The 25675-nt window shown below is 44.4% G+C and overlaps 1 protein-coding gene across 1 annotated transcript in view; it reads right to left on the bottom strand.

The window, feature by feature from the left end:
• Nucleotides 1-25675, bottom strand: part of nup214 (nucleoporin 214) — a 159574-nt gene that overhangs the window by 93978 nt on the left and 39921 nt on the right. The window contains exons 16-22 of the mRNA XM_080211964.1: nt 23604-23762; nt 19498-19601; nt 16766-16945; nt 14248-14333; nt 7744-7827; nt 6745-6987; nt 319-447 (exon numbers count right to left, since the gene is read on the bottom strand). Of these exons, the coding sequence (XP_080068090.1) occupies nt 319-447; nt 6745-6987; nt 7744-7827; nt 14248-14333; nt 16766-16945; nt 19498-19601; nt 23604-23762 (985 nt within the window). The remainder of the gene's footprint in view (nt 1-318; nt 448-6744; nt 6988-7743; nt 7828-14247; nt 14334-16765; nt 16946-19497; nt 19602-23603; nt 23763-25675) is intronic.

The following is a 25675-nucleotide window of genomic DNA, read 5'->3' as shown; positions in this document are numbered from 1 at the left end:
AGTATTTAAAGTGGAGGTAGATAAATATTTGATAGATTGAGGAATAGAGGGCTATGGGGAAATGGCACTGAAAGGAAGTCGAGGCCAGCATAGATCAGCTATGATGGTATTGAATGGCAGGGCAGGCTGGAAGGGCCTGGTGGCCACTCCTGCTTCTATCTCTTGTGTTGTGCTCTGATTTAATGTCTTATCCCAGATGGCGACACATCTGTAGCACCACATCAAGGAATTTACTTTTAACAATCGATCTTGAATCCACGATGTACGTCAGCTGCTCCCACCCTCTCACAGCCAGTTATGGTCAGTGATTTTAGTTACCTGGTGCCTGACTGGTCATCTGTCTCCGGAAAGCTGCCTGGGCAGCGGCTTGGGCAGCTGGAAGGCTGGTGGCCGGCTTCTCGGCTGCTGACACTCCGGGTTTCACCGTCTTACCCGTTGATTTTGGAACTGATTGAAGTGGGTGGTGGGAAATAAAAAAACATTTTTTTGAGAAGCCATCTGTGTAAAACTATGAAATTCTCTTGCAGCTCAACATTAACTTGTGTCTACACAGTGCCTTTAATACTGTCAAATGTCCCAAGGCACTCTAAAAGAGCGCAATCAAACAAAATTTGGCAGCAAGCAACAAAAGTAGTTATTAGGGCAAGTGACCAAAAGCTGGATCAAAATGGAAGATCTGAAGGATTGTCTAAAAGGGAAGCGAGAAAGATAGAGAAGGTCCCCAATGAAAGGAATCAAGAGATGCGTAAGATGCCAGAATCAGAGGAATGAGGTGATCTTGATGGTTCTAGAGCTGGGGGAGGTCACAGAAATTGGGAGGGATGAGGGCAGGGACAGACTTGAACACAGATGAGAATTTTGTCATCTGAAGGCTTGATTGAACCAGGAGTCAATGAGGTTCAGTAAGTCAGGAGACTTTTGGATGAACTGAAGATCACTGGGGGTGGTGGACAGGAGGCTGAAAAGAAAGCACAAGAGCTGGAAACTGTCACTACCTTGTTCTTCCTGAATTAATCATCCATGGCTAGATGTCACCACTTCTTTTCTTAAAATGACAAGTTGTGAAAGTTTGACTGTTGTAGGATGACACACTGGTTCTGTCTGAGGAAGCTGTCTATTCCATTTCAATGAGATGGCAGTTGAACATGATGGACATGAAGAGGAAGAATGAGTTGGCACTGACTGATGGCTCCTTGATCATGGTCTCCTCCCTCCCATTCCTACATTGCACAACCTTTTGATAGATGTTCCCAAGCACCTCAACTTTTTAACAGCAGCAACTAAGGGTTGCTTTTAGTGTCCTTGGCAAGACGCTTGCCCTCCAATTCCAAGAGTTGACATTTTCTGCTCAGCCTGAGTAATTTAAACCATTTGCAGCTCATCATTCTGGTTTCTGTCAAACTGCAGACCTCTCCACACTGCCTAAAGGGGGACAAACACCATTTAGCAGTCTACAGTAAAGACAGGGTTGGCACCTTCAAATCTGTCAGAAAGCAAGAGCCATAGATACTGAAGCAGCTGTTCTTTCCTGGCTGGAGATTCCGGATGTCACCATTTCAGGTGAAGGGCTTTAGGACAGAGACAAGGAGAAATTTCTTCATTTGGAGGGCTCTGAATCTTTGGCATTTTTGACCCCAGAAAGCAATGGATGCACAGTCAAAGAACAAAGAAAATTACAGCACAGGAACAGGCCCTTGGTCCTCCAAGCCTGCACCAACCATGCTGCCCAATTTTCTAAAACCCCTAACCCTTCTGCAAGCCACATCGCTCTATTCCCATCCTACTCATGTATTTGTCAAGACGTCGCTTAAAAGTCACTACTATATCCGCTTCCACTACCTCCCCCGGCAACAAGTTCGAGGCACCCATTCAAGATGGAGGTTGATAGATTATCTGGTGCAAGAGGCAATCAGGCGATACGAGGTAAAAACAGAAAATGGTCAAAACACAAATAGGTCAGATTCATCACTGAAGAGATTGCTTCAGGTCAAACCTTTCATCAGAATATGGATGTTAATCTAATCCTAAACTTTTATTTGTTCACGGGACATGGGTGTTGCTGGCTAGCCAGCATTTATTGTCCATCCCAAGTTATCCGAGGACAGTTGAGAGTCAACCACATTGCTGTGGCTGTGGAGTCACATGTAGGCCAGACCAGAAAAGGACAACAGATTTTCTTTCCTAAAAGACATTCGTGAACCAGATAGGTTTTTCCGACAATTGGCAGTGATTTCATAAGAACATAAGAAATAGGAGCAGGAGTAGGCCATCTAGCCCTTTGAGCCTGCCCTGCCATTCAATAAGATCATGGCTGATCTGTCGTGGCTCAGTTCCACATTCCCGCCCTCTCCCCATAACCCTTAATCCCCTCGCTTATCAAAAACCCATCAACCCGCGTCTTAAAAATATTTAGCGAGGCAGCCTCCACCACTTCAACGGGCAGAGAATTCCAGAGATTCACCACCCTTTGAGTGAAGAAGTTCCTCCTCAACTCCGCTCTAAACCGCCCCCCCCTTTATCTTGAGGCTGTGCCCTCTAGTCCTACTGTCCTTTCTGAGTGGGAAGAGTCTCTCCACCTCTATCCTATCCATCCCATTCATCATCTTATACGTCTCAATGAGATCTCCCCTCATTCTTCTAAACTCTAACGAGTACAAGCCTAGTTTATTCAGCCTCTCCTCATAGCTCAACCCCCTCAACTCCGGCATCAGCCTAGTAAACCTCCTCTGCACTCCCTCCAAGGCCAAAATATCCTTGCGTAAGTACGGCGCCCAAAACTGCACACACTACTCCAGCTGCGGCCTCACCAATGCCCTATACAGCCGCAGCAAGACCTCCCTACTTTTATATTCAATCCCCCTCGCTATGAAGGCCAGCATCCCATTCGCCTTCCTGACCACCTGCTGCACCTGCAGGCTGGGTTTTTGCGACTCATGCACAAGGACCCCGAGGTCCCTCTGCACCGTCGCCTGCTGCAGTTTTTCGCCACTTAAGTAATAGTCCTTCCTACCATTCTTCCTACCAAAGTGGACCACCTCGCACTTGCCAACATTAAATTCCATTTGACATTTCCTGGCCCATTCGCCCAGCCTATCTAGATCCTTCTGCAGACTCTCCACACCCTCCGCACAATTTGCCGTTCCACCAATCTTGGTGTCATCAGCAAATTTCGACACCCTACACTCGGTTCCCTCCTCCAGATCATCTATATAAATTTCATGGTCATCAGTAGATTCCTAATTACAAATTTTTTTGTTTTTACGGAATTCAAATTCCACCATCTGCGGTAATGGGATTCGAACCCGTGTCCCCAGAACATTAGCTGAATTTCTGGATTAATAGTCAAGTGATAATATCACTAAACCATTGCCTCATCGATAAATCGATGAAGTACGAACCAGACACTTCATACTTTCTTAGATAATAGGTTTATTCGCAGAATACGGCGATACACATGACTACCTCCACCCCAGTGTCCCAGAGGTCCCTCTTTATTCTCTTTTAAACAGATCAGTTAAACAACTGACTCATTAAGAAATTGACAAATAAATTAAAGTGATAGCTCCTTAAAAGTGCACTGCAACAAAAAAACAACTCATCTGAAAGGAAGCTTACCAAATCAAAAGAAGAACTCCAGCCCCAGCAGTGCCCACTGGTTGTGGAAGGTCGGAAGCCTGTGAATGGATGCCTCATACACCCCCCCCCCTTCGAGGACCCCCACCCTGTGAAGACAGCCACAGAAGAACCTGCTGCACCTGACGTTCTCAGGCAGCCTCCCATCCAAATAAAAACCACACCTGAATCTGCTTAGCTTCTAAGATCAGATAGGTTTGGGCATTTGCAGACGAGTATGGGCACTGGTCCTCTGTTTATTAGCGCACTCAGTATTTAATCGATACCCTTTATGTATGTCTATGCATATAATTAACATCCAATTAACAAAGGATGGTGCGGGAAGGTGCAAATGAGGAAAGTCAGTCGTAACCTTATTGGATGGCGAGCCAGGTTTTAAGGGGTCTATTCCTGCTCATGCTCCTTATGTTATATTCATAGTATTTATATGAAATTACACCGTATTGAGTAACCTTCACCTATATGCCACACCTTGTGCAATCCTTACCACGTACTCATCTCTTTATTTGGGCTATATGGATGACACAGTGGTTAGCACTGCTGCCTCACAGCGCTGGGATCAGGTTTAATTCTGATCTTGGGTTGCTGATGTTTAAATCACGGGTAGATAGATTTCTGATCGATAAGGGAATTAAGGGTTATGGGGAGCAGGCAGAGAAGTGGAATTGAACCACTTCAGATCAGCCATGATCTTACTGAATGGCGGGGCAGGCTCAAGGGGCTAGATGGCCTACTCCTGCTCCTATTTCTTATGCTGTCTGTGAGTGTTTGTACATTCTCCCTGTGTCTCTCTGGGTTTCCTCCAGGTGCTCTGGTTTCCTCCCACAGTCCAAAGATGTGCGGGTTAGATTGATTGTCTAGGATAAATTGGCCCTTAGTGTCATGGGGAATAGCAGGATAAATATGCGGTGTTATGGGTGTAGGGCCTGAGCGGGATTGCTGTCAATGTGGGCATCATGAGCCGAATGGCCTCATTCTGCACTGTAGGGTTTCTAAATTAGTGAGATGGCCTGGATTTTTGAGCCTGTTTGGAAGTAGTTGCTTTCATTGCCAGTTAATCTCAGGATTGTGGAATTCCCAGAGAGTTACAGCTAATTAAACTGGAATGCCCGCCCATTTGTGAATAAACAGAGGTACCAAAATAAGTTATAAACTCAACATGTCAGCAATTAACCCGAATCCTCCAAATTCCCATAATAAATCCTTCCTTTGTTTTAGGTTTATTGCCATTATTTCATTCTAACATCAAGTCAGAATTTGGAACCAATTTGAATGGGAGCAGCTGATTAGTATGAGTTCACCTCCATGAACTGGTGTGGGAATGAACACAACTTTAATTTTCTTGCAGCTGCAGCTTGAACACATCAGCACATCTGTGCCAGTTTTATATGAATGTCCCAGTACTCTACTGCCTGTCACAGTCTACAGGATAATACGGCAGCAGTGCTATGTGTCATTGAGAAACAACTTATTTGACCGTAAATCCCTTTTTCAGGAGAGACGTTAAAACTAAGCCCCCACCTGCCCTCGGGCGTGGAAGTGGAGACCCCGCAGACACAATTTTGCAGGTTCTCCCCCAGGTTCTGGCTCAATTATCATCACGAAAATTACTTTTTTTTTAATATAGATTCCCTACAGTGCAGAAGGAGGCCATTTGGCCCATCGAGTCTGCACCCATCACAATCCCATCCAGGCCCTATCCCCATAACCCCACATATTTACCCTGCTAGTCCCCCTGACATGAAGGGGCAATTTAACATGGCCAATGCACCTAACCCGCACGTCAGGGGGATTAGGGGTTATGGGGAAAAGACAGGAGAATGGGGATGAGAAAAATGTCGGCCAGATAGAATGGCAGAGTAAACGCGATGGACCTAGTGGCCTAATTCTGCTCCTATGTCTTATGATCTTTGGAATATGGGAGGAAACCGGAGCACCCGGAGGAAAACGCAGACACGAAGAGAACATGCAGACTCCGCAAAGAGACCCAAGCCAGGAATCAAACCCGGGTCCCTGGCACGGTGAGGCAGTAGTGCAAACCACTGTGCCAGCGTGTCACAGTTATTACTGCACTGCTGTTCTGAGAACTTGAGGTGTGCAAATTGATTGCCGCATTTTTTATATTTCAGGAACAACATCTCAAAACAAAATGAAGTGGCTGTAAACCGCTTTGAAATACCCCGAGATGAAAAAAGATGTGACCACAAAGGCAAGCCTGTCATTTTTGCAAACCGCAATGGGAAAGTATCTATTATAAATAAATCATAGCGAGGGAAGCCACAACTCAATGGTGCTAACTGTGCCAAGAATGCACTTCCTTAGCAACTTCATTGGCAGCAAAGTCAGTAGTACCTCGGTACACCCTCTATCAGCACAATCTGGCACAGTGGTCAACACTGCTGCCTCACAGCTCCAGGAACAGGGTTCGATTCTCGGTCTCCGGTGACTGTCTGTGTGGAATTTGCACATTCTCGCTGTATTTGCATGGGGTTCTTCCGGGTGCTCTGGTTTCCTCCCACCCTCCAAAGATATGTGAGTTAGATTGATTGGCTATGCTAAGTTGACCCTTAGATGCACAGATTAAAGGGATAGCAGGGGAAATATGTGGGGCTGCAGGGATAAGGCCTTGGTGGGATTGTCGGTACAGACTCAATGGGCTGAATGGCCTCCTTCTGCACTGCAGGGTTTCTATGGTTCAATTAACCTTAAAGTACTACTTTTGCAAACATTCTGAAAATTGCACTAGGTTTTCGACTTGTAATGTAAATGATATTTCACATCTAAAAAGGTCAATATATAAAAACAGTGCAAGACATTTCACCCTGCAGCCAATGTAAAAGATCTCATGGTACCAATGTGAAGGAAAGTGGAGTTCGCCCTGGGTAATATTGATCCAGCACAAGTTGGGTTATCTGGTCATTCATCCCGTTGCTGATTGTGGAAACTCACTGTGTTCAAACTGGCTGCCCCCTTTTCAGTACATAGAACAGTAGCTACATTACAGTGCTGGGCTCTGAAGGGCTTTGGCACATGCTGCAGCGGTGAAAAGCTGCAAGTGTTTCATGCTACCACAGTACCTCGGTCAGCAGAATTTTTACTCCCCGCTCTTACCTGTGCTGGGAGTGGAAGTTGCAGCCGGCGGAGGTTTGCCATAAGGCGTTGACTGCGCAGTGATCATTGCTGGTGGGAACGAGGGCAGTCTCGAGACAGGGGCATGTTTGAATGATGGCGCCGCCTCCTGTTGCTCAGGCTGGAGACCTTCCTGATCCAGACGCAGTGAAGCAGAGACTTGGATCGTGCTGTCCAACTCACCAAGACATTTTGGTGATATAAATGCTGACCTGGTCAGATTAGCTGCAGGGGAAGAATAAACAGCATGGCACAGATTACCACCCTGAGAACAAGTAGCAGGGTGCATTTTAAGAGATCGCAAAGACTTTGTTTTTTTCAAAGCCAGATTTAACAGTATTAAAAATAAGTAAAAGTAAAGTTTATTTATCAGTCACAAGTAAGGCTAACATTAACACTGCAATTAAGTTACTGTGAAATTCCTTTAGTCACCACACTCCGGTACCTGTTGGGGTCAATGCACCTACTAACCAGCACGTCTTTCAGAAATGCTTTGGCTGTACAATGTGGGTACGGCTATTACTGTATAACAGGTATATTCCTTCCAAATGGTGACTTGTTGCCCAGTTGTTTCCTGTCCTACTTTGCAGCTTGGGTTTTAACTGCAGACCATGTTAAACACTAAATGTGACTGCAGACCATGTTAAACAGTAAATGTGACTGCATGCTACAAGAGGGGATTTGAAGATATTAAAGCAGACTAGGAGTGATTGAACATTACAAGATGCGAATCACTGAGAAAACCCAAATATTTCTGCCCGAAACGAACAGAGCCTTTAAGTTAACATAAACAGTTAGAAGCTTTCAGCACCTCTCTCATTGAAATATGGAGGTTGGCGGGTGGGGGCTCAGTGTCAGCACTGAGCTCCATTGACCCGTCAGTTCCAACTGAGTCTGCTTCCACTCCCCTTACACAGTTGTAATTAACGATTGAATCCATGCATCAGAAGTGGCTATTGCTCTGAAGGATTTACTTGTTACCTGGTGCAGTGGATCTCACGGGTGGAGTCTGTCTTTTTGAAAGGAAGTTCCGTAGCTGGGATTGCTTCACTGGAGACAGTTTACCTAAAGGTCAGAAAGAAAAAGATATTACACATTATCAAATCAATCTACCAACATGTGGTATAGTAGCCATGTCACTGGACTTGTAATCCAGAGGTTTGGCATCATAGAATCCCCACAGTGCAGAAGAAGCGATTCAGCCCATCGCCTGCACCAACTCTCTACAGAGCACCTTACCCAGGCTCTCACTCCTGTCCTGTTCCTTCAAGCGCACACATTTCCCATGGCTTATTCACCTAATCTTTTGACTGTGGGAGGAAACCAGCGCACCCAGAGGAAACTCACACAGACAGGGGGAGAACACACAAACTCCACACAGACAGTGACCCGAGGTTGAATTGAAGCCAGGTCCCTGGCACAGTAAGGCAGCAGCGTTAATGCTGTGGGCACATGGGCTCAAATCCACCACGACAGGAATTTAAACCTAATTCATAAATCTAAAATATAAAGTTAGTCCCAGTAATGGTGACCAAGCCAACTATTATCGATTGTTCACTGTGCCCCTTTGGGGAAGGAAACTTGCCATCCTTACCCAGTCTGGCCTAAGACTCTAGTGCCATGTGGCTGACTCTTAACTACCCTTTGAAACAGTCCAGTAAGTCACTAAGTTCTCAGCCAATTAGGGATGGACAACTGCCAGCGATGCTCAGACCCCAAGAATTTAAAAAAAGCACTTTCTTAATTTTGACCACCATTCCATTCCTAAATTCCACAGATAATTCCAGCTTTTTTAGTTTTTCCACAAAACTAAACTCCATCATCCTTGGTAGCATTACGTTAATTCCCTTCTGCCCCCTCTTCCCATGATATTTCTCCCCAGAATTAGACACAATGTTCCAACATAAACTGGAAAAATTTAGTATGGTCCCTCCTTGTTTATGTTTTCAGGTGTCTCCGTTTATAAAGCCATGAATTCCTTATGCCTTTTTACCTAGTTGACCTGTAGCCTTTAAAGATTACCTAGAATTTTGTGTGCAGTTTTGGTCTTCTTTACTGAGGAAGGATGTTCTTGTTCTCAAGGGAGTGCAGTGAAGGTTTACCAGGCTGATTCTGGGAATGACGGGACTGATGTAGAAGGAGAGATTGCCTAGGTTAGGTCTATTTTTGCTGGAGTTCAGGCGAATGAGGGGGGATCTCAGAGTTATAAAATTATAACAGGATTTGATAGTGTAGACACAGGGAGGATGTTCCCAGTGATGGAGGGTGTCCAGAACCAGGGGTCACACTCCGAGGATTCGGGGTAAACCATTTAGGACAGAGATGAGGAGCCATTTCTTCACCCAAAGAGCAGTGAGCCTGTGGAATTCATTACTGCAGGAAGTAGTTGATGCAAAACATTGAATGTATTCAAGAGGTGGCTGGATATAGCACTTGGGGCAAACGGGATCAAAGGTTATGGGGAGAAAGCAGGATTAGGCTATTGAGTTGGACAATCAGCCATGTTTGTGACGAATGGCAGGGCAGGTTTGAAGGGCCGAATGGGCTCCTCCTATTCCTATCTTACATGTTTCTATGTTTATATCTGTGTGTCCTGGGAAAGACCAACTGGGAAAATCTTATAGCTCAAGAGGAGAGTGATTATCGGATGATATCGCTTAAAGAGCAGGATATTCTACTTGGGTCCTGGCCAACATTTATCCCTCTACTTCTGATACTGTGATAAGCATGTTGTGCTGTCCTGATCAAGGTTGCATGTCAAGTACAATCTCATCTCACTCCCTACAGACACTGAACTGGCTGCTGAGTGTTTCCAGCATTTTACTTTGTTGTTTCTGGGATCTTGCCGCACAGGCATGACTGCTGCATCAAACTGCATAACCACAACTACACTTCAAAATGAATTAAATATGCGCAAAGTGCCCTGGAACCTTCGCAAGAGATAAGAAACACAAATGTAACCATTTTCCCCAAACAGAACAAAACCTTTGCCAAGTGCTGTGCATTCAACTTTAATTGAATTTACAAAAAAAGAACGAGTAGACACAAATGCAGAACCAGTTCTTTGGACGCTGCCCAACACACATCAAACCTTCCTGGAACATCGAGCTCCCATTTCAGCCGTGCATCTCTAAAACCCAAAAGACTGTTCTCAGCAGAAGCTCCAATTTAAACTGTCAACTGACCCAAATCTATTCTACCCCAGACATTCTTTCTTCCACCATCTTCCGGTACTGTGATAAGCATGTTTTGCCATCCTGATCAAGGTTGTACCGAAAGTACAATCTCATCTCACTCTCTACAGACCCTGAACTGGCTGCTGAGTGTTTCCAGCATTTCCTGTTCTTTTACTTTGTCGTCAACTGACCCAAATCAATTCTACTCCAGACATTCTTTCTTCCACCACTTTCCGTAGGGTAAAGGTACAAAGGTCTGAGGACACGTACCAACCGACTCAAGAACAACTTCTTCCCTGCTGCTGCCAGCCTTTTGAATGGACCTACCTCGCATTAAGTTGATCTTTCTCTACACCCTAGCTGTGACTGTAACACTACATTCTGCACCCTCTTTTCATTCCCTCCCCCCCGCCGTTCTCTATGAACAGTATGTTTTGTCTGAATAGCGCACAAGAAATAACACTTATCACTGTATCCCAATACATAGAATCATAGAAACCCTACTGTACAGAAAGAAGCCGTTCAACCCATCAAGTCTGCACCGACCACAATTCCACCCAGGCCCTATCCCCATTTCCCTACATATTTTACCCACTAGTCCCTCTAACCTACGCATCTCAGGACACTATGGGGCAATTTTAGCATGGCCAATCAACCTAACCCGCACATTTTTGGACTGTGGGAGGAAACCAGAGCACCCAGAGGAAACCCACACAGACATGAGGAGAACGTGCAAACTCCACACAGACAGTGACCCAAGCCGGGAATCGAACCCAGGACCCTGGAGCTGTGAAGCAGCAGTGCTAACCACTGCGCTACTGCGCCATCTATGTGACAATAATAAATCAAATCAAATCCCCTGGAAATCTGTATCACTATCCCATGTTGGGAGGGGGTACTTTGTATTTCTTCTATCTCTAGCTTTGTTTGGAGTTGATGAATTTTATCCTTGGCTGCATGCACATGGTTCCAAGTTAAAATAAATTGCTGACTTAAAGTTAATGGCACTTTTAACCATTTCAGAGTTGTACTGCACTCCCACCGAAACAAGATTTGGTTTCTGGGATCTCTTTAGAATTTCAGAAAGGTTACAGCACAGGTGGTGGCCATGTGGCCCTTTAAGTCCATGTCAGCTCCCTGCAAGAACAGTTTAGCTATGCCCACTTCCCTCTTTTTCCACATAACCTGACAGTTTTATTACCTACAAGTGCTCATCCAGATTTGAGGCCCTTTAAAGAAAAGTGAGACCATACTTCAGAACCTATCAGCAGGTTCAATAGTTAATTCTCAAGAGAAATAGATAAATATTCAAGGGGAAAAGCGTACAGGGTTGCTTGGAAAGGGCAATGGAATAGCAATAACTGAATGATTCTATCAACGAATGGCATAGTCAAGGTGGGCCCAATGGCCACCTTCTGTGCATTTTACGACCTTATCTAACGAAGACAAGGTCAACACCAGAGCAACAATTGTTTAAGGACTGAACATGAGGAATGGTAAGGGGGGGCTCAACCATCCCATGCGAAACTGTATGCAGCTTTCAATAACAGATTTTGGGAGGTGAAGTGATTCTCTATCAGTTACAGCTCACTGGTTAGACAGAACTGCATTACACAAAGAACAGCAGCTGAAACATACCTATCCCACCCATGTGATCTTCACTTTCATCTAAGACAACAGATCCAGTTTAACATTTCATTCCTTTACAACCCCAGTTGATGTTATAACCGGACAGGAAAATTCCAGAATGGAAGACCTACCTCACATTGGGCTGATCTTTCTCTCAGAATGCAGAGGAGATTTATTAGGATGCTACCAGGACTTGATGGTTTGAGTTATAAGGAGAGGCTGGATAGACTAGGACTTTTTTCTCTGGAGCATAGAAGGCTTAGGGGTGATCTCATAGAGGTCGATAAAATAATGAAGGGCACCGATCAACTAGATAGTCAGTATCTTTTCCCATAGACAGGAGAGTCTAAAACTAGAGGACATAGGTTTAAGGTGAGAGAGAGAGAGAGAGAGATACAAAAAGGTCCAGATGGGCAATATTTTCACACAGAAGGTGGGGAGTGCCTAGAACAAGCTGCCAGAGGTAGTAGTAGATGTGGGTACAATTTTGTCTTTTAAAAAGCATTTAGACACTTACATGGGTAAGATGGGTGTAAAGGGATATGGGCCAAATGCGAGCAATTGGGACTAGCTTACGGGTTTAAAGAAAAGGCAGCATGGGCAAGTTGGGCCGAAGGGCCTGTTTCCATGCTGTAAACCTCTATGACCTCTTCTCTACATCCCAGCTATGACTGTTACACTACATGCTGTTCCCTCTCCTTCCCTTCTCTATGAATGGTACGCTTTAACTGTATAGCGCACAAGAAACAATACTTTTCATTGCATCACAATGCATGTGACAGTAATAAATCAAATCAAAACCATGGTTCAAATGACTGGAATGATTACTCTTGTTATAAGCAGGAGGGACAGAGTTACAGAACAATTAATTAATTAGTTTTATTATAGAATCATACAAAGCAGAAGAGGCCCTTCAGCCCATTGAGTTTGCACCAGCACATGAGAAACATAAAAAGAAATTGTTAAATATGAAAAAAATGGGATTATGATGCAATATTGCTATACTCCCCACTTAGCTTAACAATTACACATACATTCTAATATTAGCATGGTTTACAAAGTATATCTTAAGCTACAATGGTCTCACTAGCACAAAGTCCCTTTGAGCACACAGATTGGCTGTTGTCAAATTCACACATTCCACTCTGAACCTAAGTTTGTGTCTCCTAGACTTCTCCTCAGAATCCCCCAATCATTGTCCTCGCCACTTCCAAAGAACACATTTTAAAAGCCTCTTTCACAATAATGCTTTCCATTAATGGCTTACATTCCAAATACCAGTCCAGGTTTTTCAAATTACTTCTGCAAACAAAGCTTCTGCTCCACTTCTAACAGTGAATCCAGTCTAGATTTTACACCACCTCTTTAGGATTTCTTTGTTTTGGCTGCAGTACAAACTGTTCGCAATTGCTTCAACTCTCAATTCGCAGACTCTTAAAATGGCATCAAACTCTTGATTTACCTCTGAAGTCTGCTTTCCCACTTTCAATCTGGTTATTGCACTTGTCTCTTTAGCTCAGAACACTTTTGAATGCTCTTGGATTCTTTTGAACAATATCTCAGTCTCTGCCCTCTTAACACCAATTGTCTTAAGCCATTCTTTCTGTCTCAATTCCCTGGTTATCCAGACTGTGACTGGTTCCTTGAAAGCCTCTTTACAGTTCCATTGTTCTGTGCAGCTTCTCCTGACAAAGTTCAGAGATGTTCACTCCCCGGTGTGTGGGTTCCACTTGCCAACAAATTCAGCTACAACTAATTACAAAGTGCTTCTGAAGAGTATCTCAGCACCTGTTGCCACTTACCACTTCGAGTTTATTTACTCTTCACCCTCTCGACACAACAGGAACGTGGTTTGAACTGAACCAATCTCCACATATAACCAGCCTCCACACCTTTGTCTAGCATTAATTTAAGAATAGCTTTACCTTTCCAGGCACAGAAACATTAAATTAAACCCACTTTAAGCTTTCCCTTATTTGTAAAGAAATCCTAAAGAGGTGCTGTAAAACCTGGACTGGATTCACTGTTAGAAGTGGAGCGGAAGCTTTGTTTACAAGAGTAATTTGAAACACCTGGACTGCATTTCAGAATATAAGCCGCTAATGCAAATATAAGTCCCTTGTTTCCCTAAAAATTGCTGCTCTGACAGTGCAGCAATCCTTCACTACTGCATTGGACTGTCAGCCTAGATTATGGGCTTTAGTTCTTGAGTGGGTCTTGAAGCTTCCAAATCTGACAACAGCCACCTCCATTACCCGAGTGTAACAGCTTCCCCTGTTCCCCCATTCAATCCCCTCCTCTCCCGAAGGAGCAGTTCCAAAGGATTCCATCAGGACATATCAGAGTGAAGAGCTGAACGTGGTTCTATTGTGTCCCGATGTCCAGGAACACAGTTTCCAGCGGGATGCCAGGTTGAATTCCCACTGTAGGCAGGAGAGGGATTGCGATGGCAACATCTCAACTCCTGGAGCAGCTGCAGTCAGTTAGCTAGCACGGGAATCCCTGAACTCCATTTGTAATGAGACACCAAGTCAAATCAATACTCAGCCCTGACTCTCGAGTCTACAAAAGGAAGCAGGCAACAGTATACGTAGAAAAAAACCATTACTTTAAAAGTTCACCCCAAACACTTGGCCCTTTCTCTATGAACACATTGGATAATGATATAGCAATGATTTACCTGGGGTAGTTGGAGTCACCTTCGGAGTTGCATCCAGAGTACTTTTTACCAGAACATTGCGAAGCATCTCCAGCTCAGTATCCCAGCTAAAGGAACAATAAATCAGGACAGAAATTGAAGGTGTGGTTAAAAAATTGATTCATAAATTGTTAGTCTGGGATTGTTTGGGATCTAGCACTGATACAATGGACCAAATGGTGTCCCAATTTTTATAACTTTCTGTGATGGCCAGCTCTTTATCAAAGGTGCCATCCTTACAGTTACCTTTGAAATATCTCAAGAGTTCCAAGTGAGATTCGTCTTTTCACCCAGGCTGAATTTACAAGGTGGTTCAGCTCCCCCACAGACTGCGGAGAGTCTCAGGTGTCCAACATTTAATAAAGAGCAAATTGAGTACATTAACAGGGCAACGAAACAAGCTTCATCCGAAGGTCAAAATCTATCCAATTTAACACCTGCGGGAGCTGGGACTTTGCCAAGACACCAATACTTTCCTCTGAGTCAGCACTGCACCTACAAAAATAGCCTAAAATCCATCTCCTGCTCTGATTCAATTTGTTTTATTACCTAAGGCCATGAAGGCATCTGCACAAGACAAATGGTTAGAGCGTTTACACGACTTGTATAGGGGCTGATAAAAGTGGCACTTTTAAAAACACGGCAGTTCTCGTACAGAATAAGGTCAACTCGGCAAAACTATTCAACTCATGAACTGCAATGCAAGGATAAAGAATACGTTCCAACTTTTAAGTCAAGGTGAAGAGCTTTTCCCTTCATCCCACTGGCCATGTCTCAACTAGCCAGCAAGTTGCAGAGTATTTTAGATGGACTCAGGCCACTCACTGGTGGAAATGCAGAAGCTCCGCTGGCAAAAAGAAACAACTCAACTAAGAACAGAATTCTTTTTTCCCCCCAAGGGGAGTGAGAATCAATTCAAGAAGAAATGAGTTCTGTGTGGCTGAAACAGGCATGGGTCTACTGAGCGGTCCTGCTCATGTATTTTAGGAAGCAAATAGAAGCAGGCTGGGCAGGGTTGGGGGAACTATGAGGTTGGAAGCTGTGGACGGCAACACAATGGTTGGCACTGCTGCCTCACAGCGCTAGGGACCCAGGTTCAATTCCGACCTTGGGTGATTATCTATGGCAAATCTGCACATTCTCCCTCTGTCTGTGTGGGTTTTGTTCCAGGTGCTCTGATTTCTTCCCATGATCCAAAGATATGCAAGTTAGATGGTTTGGCCGTGCTAAATTACCTGAGTGTCCCAGGATGTGTAAGTTAAATAGATTAGTCATGTGTGTAGGGTTACAGGGGTAGGGCAAGGGAGAAGGCCTGGGTAAAATACTCTGTCAGAGAGTCAGTGCAAGCTCGATGGGCCAAATGGCCTTCTCTGCAGGGTACGGATTGTACAATTCTAGGATTCTATAAAAATAAAAGTTCACCAGGGGAGATGAGGTCAGTGACAGTCCTCGAAACAATGGCTTGATGTTTGGGGGTGGGCTCATGGTCCCGGGGAGGCAGGAGGAAGTATCTGAGAGTTGGCGCTCAGCCTCTGTGAGGTAGAGGTCAGTATGCCAGAAAACAGCACCATCCTTATCAGTGGGTTTGATGAAGTCAGGGTTGGTCTTGAGAAAACGGGTACAGCAAGTTCAGGAGGAGAAATGTCGGAGCAGGTGAGGGAGCAGAGAAACTGAGATGGAGAAAAGCCCGGCTCCTCTCTGAAACAGTACGATGGGATCTTGCTGAGAGAACAACAGCTCACCATGAACAGTGCAGCACTCCATTAGATAATGCTGCAGCTTTATAAGACCCTAGTCAGACCCCACTTGGAGTACTGTGCGCAGTTCTGGTCACCTCATTACAAGAAAGACGTGGAAGCTACTGAAAGGGTGCAGAGGAGATTTAAGATGTTGCCTGGATTGGGTGGCATGCCTTACGAGGATAGGTTGAGGGAGCTAGGTCTTTTCTCCCTGGAGAGGCGAAGAATGAGAGGTGACCTGATAGAGGTTTATAAGATGTTGAGAGGTATAGATCAGGCGGATTCTCAGAGGCTATTTTCCAGGGCTGAAATGGTTGCTACGAGAGGACATAGGTTTAAGGTGCTGGGGAGCAGGTACAGAGGAGATGTCAGGGGTAAGTTTTTCACTCAGAGGGTGGTGAGTGAGTAGAATCGGCTGCCGTCAGTGGTGGTGGAAGTGAACTCATTTGGGTCTTTTAAGAGACTTCTGGATGAGTACATGGGATTTAATGGGATTAAGGGTTATAGGTAGGCCTAGTAGGTAGGGATAGGATCAGCGCAACTTGTGGGCCAAAGGGCCTGTTTGTGCTGTGGTTTTCTATGTTCTAGTGCTGCAAATGTCAGCTTGGATTTTGTGCTCATGTCTTTGCAGCAACACTTCAACCCACAATCTTCTCAGCCAAAGCTGAAAGTGCTAACCTACTGAATCCCAGCAGGCATGCAGTGAAACACCAAGAACCTTGTACACTAATGTTCTTAATGAAGATGTTTTTAAAACCTACCACTGATCACTCTCCAGACATCTGTCATTGGGTATACACCACTTGGAGGTCTGATTGTAAATACGGAGGTTCTGCAGGCTGTTTATCAGCTCATTAATCTTCTTATCCTGCTGGGTAATGATCTCATGATGACTCGCCAAAGCATTAAACAACACTTCTCTCTCCGGTAGAACTAAGTGTCTGGAATGAAACAGTGAGAGCTTTGAAATTCAAATAAAGCAAAGATAAAACACTCAGCTCCTCCACACAGGACAGGGATTGTGGAAACTTAACATCACCGAGCGTACACTTGTGCAGCAAATCTCGAATGGAAATGTGGCGTACTGTTCCACATTCCTCCTTATCAAAAGATTTGGGACACTGGCAAAGATGCAAAAAGGTTTACAGGGACATTACTGGAACAGAGATTATAAACAGCAGGAAGGACTGAACAGACAAGCCTGTGTCATTGATGGTGATCTGATAAGAGGCCTTGAGGCTTATAGAAGGGTTTGATAGGGTGGATGGAGGGGTGATGTTTCCACCTGCTGGGGAGATGAGAACCAAAGACCACAAATATATAATTACGAACAAAGCTAATAGGAAATTAAGGAGATATGTCTTTATTCAGATGGTGAGAATGGGAAACCTGCTACTGCAGGAAGTAGTTGAGATAAGTGGTACAGCAACATTTAAAAGGAAGGTGGATAAACACAGAAGGAAGAAAGAATTGCAGGATATATTGATAGGGTTAGAAGAGGGTGGAAGAAGGCTCATACGAAGCATCAACACCTAACATCAACCTGATGGCCCAAGTGACCTGTTTCTGAACTATACATTCTATGCAGCTGCATAGAAACCTTCAATGGCCAAATGCGCACCTGCACCAAAAAACATAACTTCAAGGGATCTGCAAGATTAGGTCACAGATTTCTATATTTGATCATAGAATCCTTATAGTAGACAAGAAGGCCATTCGGCACACTGAGTCTGCACTGACCACAATCCCACCTAGGCCCCATCCCCTTAACCCCATGCATTTACCCTGCTAATCCCCCTGACACTAAGGGGCAATTTAGCATTGCCAGTCCACCAAACTCCACACAGACAATGACCCAAGCTGGGAATCAAACTCAGGTCCCTGGCACTGTGAGGCAGCAGTGCTAACACTGCGCCACCTTGGTCGATGACTTTAGAGCAATCTGCTGTTGTACAATGACAACGTTCCATCTGCTGTGCAGCACAAACTATTTCTGAAAATAGATCTCAAGTCAGTGGGAATCACTGAAGTCCCAGATAGGTGTCAATATTTACAAAGACGTATGGGGAGAGGGAGGTTTACATCTGATGGTATCAGCACTTGCAGGGGGTGGGTATGCACAGGGTCAACATGTTGGAGTCAACGCTTGCAGCAAATCCTTTCTTTTAGCTGTCAGCCCTCACTGGCCTGCAGCGCTGATGGATGTTAGTTCTGTTGTTAAGACACACAGATGAAGGGCATTGTTTAGATAATTACCTGGAGCTTCTATAAAAGAAAGATTGCTGGTTCACAGCAGATAATGGATAGGAAGAAATATCTAATGCTTCATTCTGTACATAAACTTATGAAGAAATGGATTAGCGTCCAGTTTCACAATTCACCAACTGGTTTGGGATCAAAAATGCAGGACTGATAAAACTGCACAGCGATTGGTTAAAGGATTCCCAGATATTAGTCTCGATTCGCCAATGAGGGAGGGGCTATTTACAATCCTTCAGCTTCCCGATGTTCAGAATACTGAAATCAGAAGGAAAATGCACTAGTGCACAGGCAAGGGCGGCACAGTGGTTAGCACTGCTACCTCACAGCGCCAGGGACCCGGGTTCCATTCCAGCTTCAGGTCACAGTCTGTGCGGTGTTTGCACATTCTCCCCGTGTCTGCATGGGTTTCCTCTGGGTGCTCCAGTTTCTTCCCACAATCCAAAGATGTGCAGGTTAGGTTGACTGGACATGCTAAATTGACCCTGGTGTTAGGGGGGGTTAGCAGGGTGAATATTTGGGATTATGGGAAGAGGGTTTGAGTCGGATTGTGGTTCGTGCTGACTCGATGGGCCGAATGGCTTCCTTCTGCACTGCAGGGATTCTATAATTCTTCTTTGAGGGCTTAAGGGGTCAGAGAACAGGAACTCGGGGCTAACCTATTGGTCACTTCTGAAGTGATAGCGAGACGAGCTCTCTTTGTGCTTTCCACAAAGTCCAGGGATCACGAGTGCTTTACAATGAATAAAGGACTGGTGCAGTCACAGTTATAATCTGGGGAAACGAGCAGTTAATTTGTGCACAGCAAGCTCCCACACACAACAATCTTGTTCTTCAAACTGGAGACCTTGGGAAAATTCAACATCCACCTTAGCAGGTAGTTAAAATCTTGCCTTAACGTCTCATTGGAAAGATCACACTTCTGACAATACAGTACTCATTCAACTGAGACTCGTGTGCTCGAGACTCAGGCATGCAGACCTTGGACATATTACTCACTGAATGTATCGAAGCAGAGTTCGACAGATTTCTGATAGACAAGGAGGTCAAGTGTCAAAGAGGGGCAGGACAGGAAAATGTAGAGAAGATGGGAACCAAGTGAACTGCGATCTTATTGAATATAAAGGTAGGCTCAAAGGGCTGAGTGGCCTACTCCTGCTCTTACTTTCCTATGATTGACAGCGCATGTGAAGACTAAAGCACATTCCCAAGCTCTGCATTCAGAACCACTCACTTGTGTTTCTTGTTCTTTTCCTGGTGTTGCTCCCATTCCATATCCAACACATCATTTACGTCCCGCACTGCAAACTTCACGTACTGGTGCAGATGGCGAATTTCCTGCAAAGCAAACAAAATTCCATTTGAAAAAAATGTACAACAGGAAAGGTTAAAAATAAGTTTATTTATCAGTGTCACGAGTATACATACATTCACATTTATGTAAGTGAAGTAGGGAAAGGGTTAATGCATTTTGTGCCGAGAATATATCACAAATATGATCTTCCCAGGCTTCTATTGCTCCTGGCGTTAATGTAAATTACTTATTCATGTCTTTCGTTCTTTAATTCTCATAAAGACAAATGGTCAGATACGAACATAGATGGTCAGATGTGAATGTTATTTTGCAGACATTGCAAGCCTTGCCTGTTTATGTTAATTAAACATCATTAAACAGCTGCTGTTGGGAAACCGCAATCACACAAGTAACTTCAAAGACAGAGATGCCGACGCAGTCGCAGGCGTTGTAATTGAAAAAGGAAGATCAAAGATTTTGACCAGAATTGGGAGTTTGTATCATGACTGTTACTAAGATTCATGATGTATAAATACCCGCTTGTATTTGTGTTCTATGAGAAGTCTGGCAGTCCATTGTCAGGAACCAGTTCTCCCAAAGCTCTGGAATAAAAGCCACAGCTCTGAAATAAAAGCCACTGTATTTTGACTCACTAACAATCTCAGAGGTATTGTTTTACCTAGAGCAGAAGTTACGGTAAAAATCCCCTCGTCGCCACACTCCGGCACCTGTTCAGGTACACTGAGGGAGAATTTAGCACAGCCAATGCACCTAACCAGCATACCTTTCAGACTGTGGGAGGAAACCGGAGCACTCAGAGGAAACCCACGCAAACACAGGGAGAACGTGCAAGCTCCGCCCAGACAGTGGCTGGCTTTACCCTCATGAAGGGTACCGTAAACACTTCACGCACAGAACTCATTCCCTTTCTGTCCTGAGAAACTAAACTGCACGAGCTGGCACAGACATGTGTGATTCTACATTACAAAGTTTGCAGATTAATAAGGCCCTAAGAAAGGCAAACAACACATTGGGGTTCATTTCTGCAGAGACAGAGTTGCAAAACAGAGTTGTTTTGTTAACCTTGTATCAAACCTCTGTTTTAGTATTGTGCACAGTTCTTGTCTCCATATTACTGTGAACAGTTTTAGTCCCCTTTTCTAAGGAAAGATAACTGGCGTTGGAGGCAGTTCAGAGAAGGTTCACTAGGTTGATCCTGGGTATGGAAGGATTTTCTTATCAGGAGAGGTCGAGTAGGTTGGGTCTGTACTCACTGGACTTTAAAGAATGAGGTGTGACCTTATTGAGACATATCGGATACTCAGGGGGCTTGACAAGGGTTACCCTTGTGGGAGAGTCTCGCACCAGAGGGCTTAATCTCAGAGTAAGAGGGTCACCCATTTAAGACAGAGATGAAGAGGAATTCCTTCTCTCAGAGGGTCTTGGATCTGTGGGATTCTTTACCACAGAGGGCTGTAAGGGTTGGGTTAAGTATGTTCAAGGCTGAGGTAGACAGATTTTTAATCAATAAGGAAATTAAGGGTTACAGACATCCGATGGGAAGGTAGAGAACTATCATTACAGATCAGTCATGATCACATTGAATGGTGGCTCAGGCTCAATGGATTGAATGGCCTTCTGCTCCTACATCTTATGGGATTATGAAAAGAATATGAAGGCACTACCAAAGGTCAAAAAGGGATTTGCAAAGATGATACTCAGGTAATATCTATCAAGAAAGACTTACCATGCTGGGCCTCCTTTCTTTTGGAAAAAGATGGAGGGGTGACCTGATAGAAGGGTTTGATAGGGTCATTACTGAGAAAATGTTTCCAATTGTGGCGCGCGTGCGCGCGGTGGGGGGGGGGAATGAAAAACACAGATGATGAATATATGATTGGCACTGATAAATCCAACAGAGAATTCAGAAGAAATTTCTCATACCCAGAGACCAGAGAGAATGTAGAACTCCCTGCAAGGAATACTTGAGACAAACAGCACAGATTAAGTTAAGGGAAAGCTAGTTAAGTACATGAGGGAGAACATGCAAACTCCATACAGACAATGAGCTGAGGCCAGAATTGAACTCAGGTCCCTTGTGCTGTGAGGCAGCAATGCTAACCACTGTGCCACCCAACCATCAATATTATATCTCCACAGGGAAAAATCTGAAAGATCTTGTTCATAGAATTAACAGGATCAAAACACAGCCTGGTTACAGTCGTGTACTGGTTACATTGCTGGGTTAACAATTTCGAGACGACCAGTTCACACCTCACCAAAGCAGTTTAAGAATTAGAATTCAGTTGGATTCCCTTTCAAGAAAGACCCCAGTTGTCCATACCAGATTTGTCTCGACAAGAGCCTCTTCCCCAGCCTACTGCAGCTCATCCTGTCAGCATGATTGGCCCTGGTGCTGGGGACTGAAGCAGGAGTCTCACAGGGAAATTGAGGGCAGATTGAATCTTCAATTACAGTGAGGGCCCTGCTGCTGTTCTGCAGGTAGACAAACTACTCATGAGCCTGTGTTATGGAGACAATGTTTGAGAGTCCAGGGTGGATATACTGACCAGAACAATCCAGGATACATTTATTGAGAGATTTGAAAGAGAACATATAACCCAGGAGGAGGCTATTTGGCCCTTCATGCCTGCACTGTCTCTTGGTAAGCTTTCCAAGTAGTCCATTCCCAGGCTCTTTCACTTGTGATGCTTTTCCTTTCCAAGTACATACACCCACACAGAAAAAAACAAGTAAAAGCCTGAAATAAACTAACCAAGTTCAATGAGGGTAAAGCCAGTGTCTAGAGAGATCATATTCGCACATTTTAAAAGAATCTGGGAAAGAGATAGCAGAATCACAATTGTGCAAGTTTAATAATTTATTAGAAAAGGGTATGGTGTCAGAGACCTGCTGAATAGATAATGTTACATGAATATTTTAGAAGGAAGGGAACTATCGAGCAGTCAGCTTATCAGTTTGGAAACATAACGAAATACCTACTAAAGGAGAACATAGAAAACACCTAGAAACCAAAAATACATCAACAGTCAGCACAGATGAGTAGACAGAGATGTGGAGGAACCTCTTCTCTCAGAGGAGACTGAATCTGTGGAATTCTTAACTGCAGAGAGCTGCAGGGGCTGGGTTGTTAATTAAGTTCAAGGCTGAGATAGAGAGATTTTTAATCAGCAAGGGAATCGAGAGTAATGGGGATAAGGTGGGAAAGTGGAGTGAGGATTATCAAAACAAAGCAAAATTATCTCCGCTGCGAATATTAAATAATTTGATGTAATTTCCAATTCCCTTAAGGATATCACTATTGAATTTTTCAGACAGTGCATTCCAATTCACAACTTGTTACAAAACCATTCGACCATAAGATGTGAGAGAAGAGGTCGGCGATTCGGCCCATCGAATCTGCTCTGTCATTCAACGAGATCATTACAGATAATTCTCAACTCCGCTTCGCTGTCTTATCCCCAGAACCCTCGATTCCCTTACTGATTAAAAATCTGAATATCTCAGCCTTGAACATATTTAATGGCCCCACCTCTACAGCCCTTGCAGTAAAGAATTGCACAGATTCACTCCCCTCTGAGAAGAAATTCCTCAGCTCTGTTTTAAATGGGCGATCCCTTTACTCTAAGGTGATGCCCTCTGGTCCTAGATTTTCCCACGAGGGCAAACCACCTCTCAGCACCGACTCTGTCAAGCCTCTCGTGAACCTTATGTATCTCAATAAAGTTGCCTCGCATTCTTCTAAACATTAATGAATGCGGGCCCAATCTACTCAACCTCTCAAAATCCCTCCATACCCGAGATCAACCTAATGAACCTGCTCTGGACTGCTTAAAAAAACTCCCATCTGGTCTTTTGTCAACTTGCTAAATTCCTTTTCCAGTTCATATTCAATTTGCCTGATCAATGATGAAGGACTCCAGGAATTACCAGTTGAACGTGGATAAAACGTTGATGAGGTCTGCCTCGAGGAGTTCAGTGCAGGACGGCTTTTCTGAAGCCATCAGCACAAGCCAGCGACGTACCTTAAGTTGAGCCTCGCTCTTTGGGTCGAGAGGTTTTCTACGCAGCAGCAGAAGATAATTCTTGTCAATGCTTCGTTCGTTATGTGTTGTTGCATCTTCCACAGCGGCAAATCCTTCCAGCATCACAGTTTTCAGAATGCCGATCTCTTCGTGCAGCGTCTAATAGGGTGGGAAAAAAGGAAATATAATCAAACTTAAAAGCCATTGCCAACCAAGAGAATTCTTCCCACAAACAGACAGCTTTACATCCACGTATCCTCTGATGATACTTCTCAATAATTTGCCTCAATAACGGAAGAGTAAATAGGCAGCGAGGGGGGGGAAACGGAATTATTCTTCCATACCGGCCAATCTGAGGGAGGATCTCGTATATGGTGCTGAGTGCAGGTCAGTCCTGTAACCAGAATCCAGGACCAATTGACATGGTCCTCCCTCAAACCAGCCCCTTCCCCCCAATCCATGGCTAAGACCAAAGTCTCTGCCCACCCAGATTTTACAGCCTTGCACGTGGCTCAGACTGAACTTCACTCAGTTCTGGTCGCCACTTTCCAACAGGGAGTGCGATGAAGGTTTTCAGGGACAGCAGCAGATCGGAGAGATTACAGAGATCAGGAAAGAGTGAACATGCCGATGACGTTTCTTGCTGCAGAAAAGAGAGGGCTTAGAGGAGGCTTAGTGGATGACTTGAAAATTATGAGTAAGTTTGACAGAGTCGGCACAAGGGAATATTTCCACAGGCAGGAGAAAATACAAGTTAAATCTCATCAGGAATCACATAACCCCTACAGTGCAGGAGGCGGCCATTTGGCCCATCGAGTCTGCGTCAACCACAATCCCACCCAGGCCCTATCCCCTTAACTCAATCTATTTAGCCTGCTAGTCCCCCTGATACTAAAGGGCAATTTAGCATAGCCAATCACATAACCTCCCACATCTTTGGAGTGTGGGAGGAAACAGGAGCACCCAGAGGAAGCCCACGCAGACACGGGGAGAATGTGTAAACACTGCACAGACAGTGACCCAAGCCGGGAATTGAACCTGGGTCTGTGAGGCAGCAGTGCTAACCAATGCACTACCGTGTCAAAAATAGGAAGCAATGTCTTTACTCAGGCTGGTCAAAATGTACAACTCACCACAGCGGGAAATGATTGAGGCTAACTTTCTAAAGATGTTAGCTAAGTGCACGACAGAAAAGGAAATAGAAAAATATGCTAAAAGAGGTGGTAGGTTGGAATAGTAAATACCTAGCACAGAACAGTTGGGCAGAATGGCCTGCTCCTGTACTGTATATTCTATGAGATCCAAGCAGCAATCTCCATGTTAGGGGGTGAATGAGGAGACAGGAGATGCGCCAGTTTGTGAAGTTTAAAACTGTGCAGTTCAGTCTATGCACAGTGAGTGGCTGGCAGCTTCCAACCTTTCCAAAGAAACCTGTCCTCCAGAGTTCACATTCTCCTTTCCACTTACGTTAACAAGTTAACAATCAGAGCCTGTAAACAGCGAGTACTGGAGTGTAAGGAACTAAGAAAAATGCTGGAAACTCTTATCAGCATCTGTGGAGAGGGAATGCCAAATGGTTCTAATGTCACAATGTGGAGATGCTGGCATTGGACTGGGGCGGGCAAGAAGTAAGAAGTCTCACAACACCAGGTTAAAGTCCAACAGGTTTATTTGGAATCACCAGCTTTCGCAGTGCTGCTCCTTCATCAGGTGGGTGTGTTGAGAGACTTCTTCCCATTCTGATCACAGCTCACCCACCCTGGAGCGATAAATCTATTTCTCTCATCTCAACAGCTACCAGATCTCGAGTGTTTCCAGCATTTTAATTTTTATTTCAGATTTCCAGCATGAACAGTATTTTGCTTTTGTTCAAAACAATAATGGGTAACAGCATTTGAACGAGGGACAAAAGGTCTTAATGAACTTGTCACAATATCCACCAGTCTTTAAACACAGAGAGAAGTCTGTTGTTATGGTGATGAAACGTAGTTACTAATTGCCCAGATAGTTGTCCATCAGTAGTGTAAGATTGGTCTGTGGATGGGTGGGCAGGGGGTGGGTGACAATTTATT

Source organism: Carcharhinus amblyrhynchos, chromosome 25 (assembly GCF_965287045.1).
Source record: "Carcharhinus amblyrhynchos chromosome 25, sCarAmb.v2.hapA, whole genome shotgun sequence".
In the NCBI taxonomy this organism is placed as follows: Eukaryota; Metazoa; Chordata; class Chondrichthyes; order Carcharhiniformes; family Carcharhinidae; genus Carcharhinus; species Carcharhinus amblyrhynchos.
Note: the sequence above shows the minus strand (reverse complement) of the source record. Positions and strands in the feature narration are given on the sequence as shown.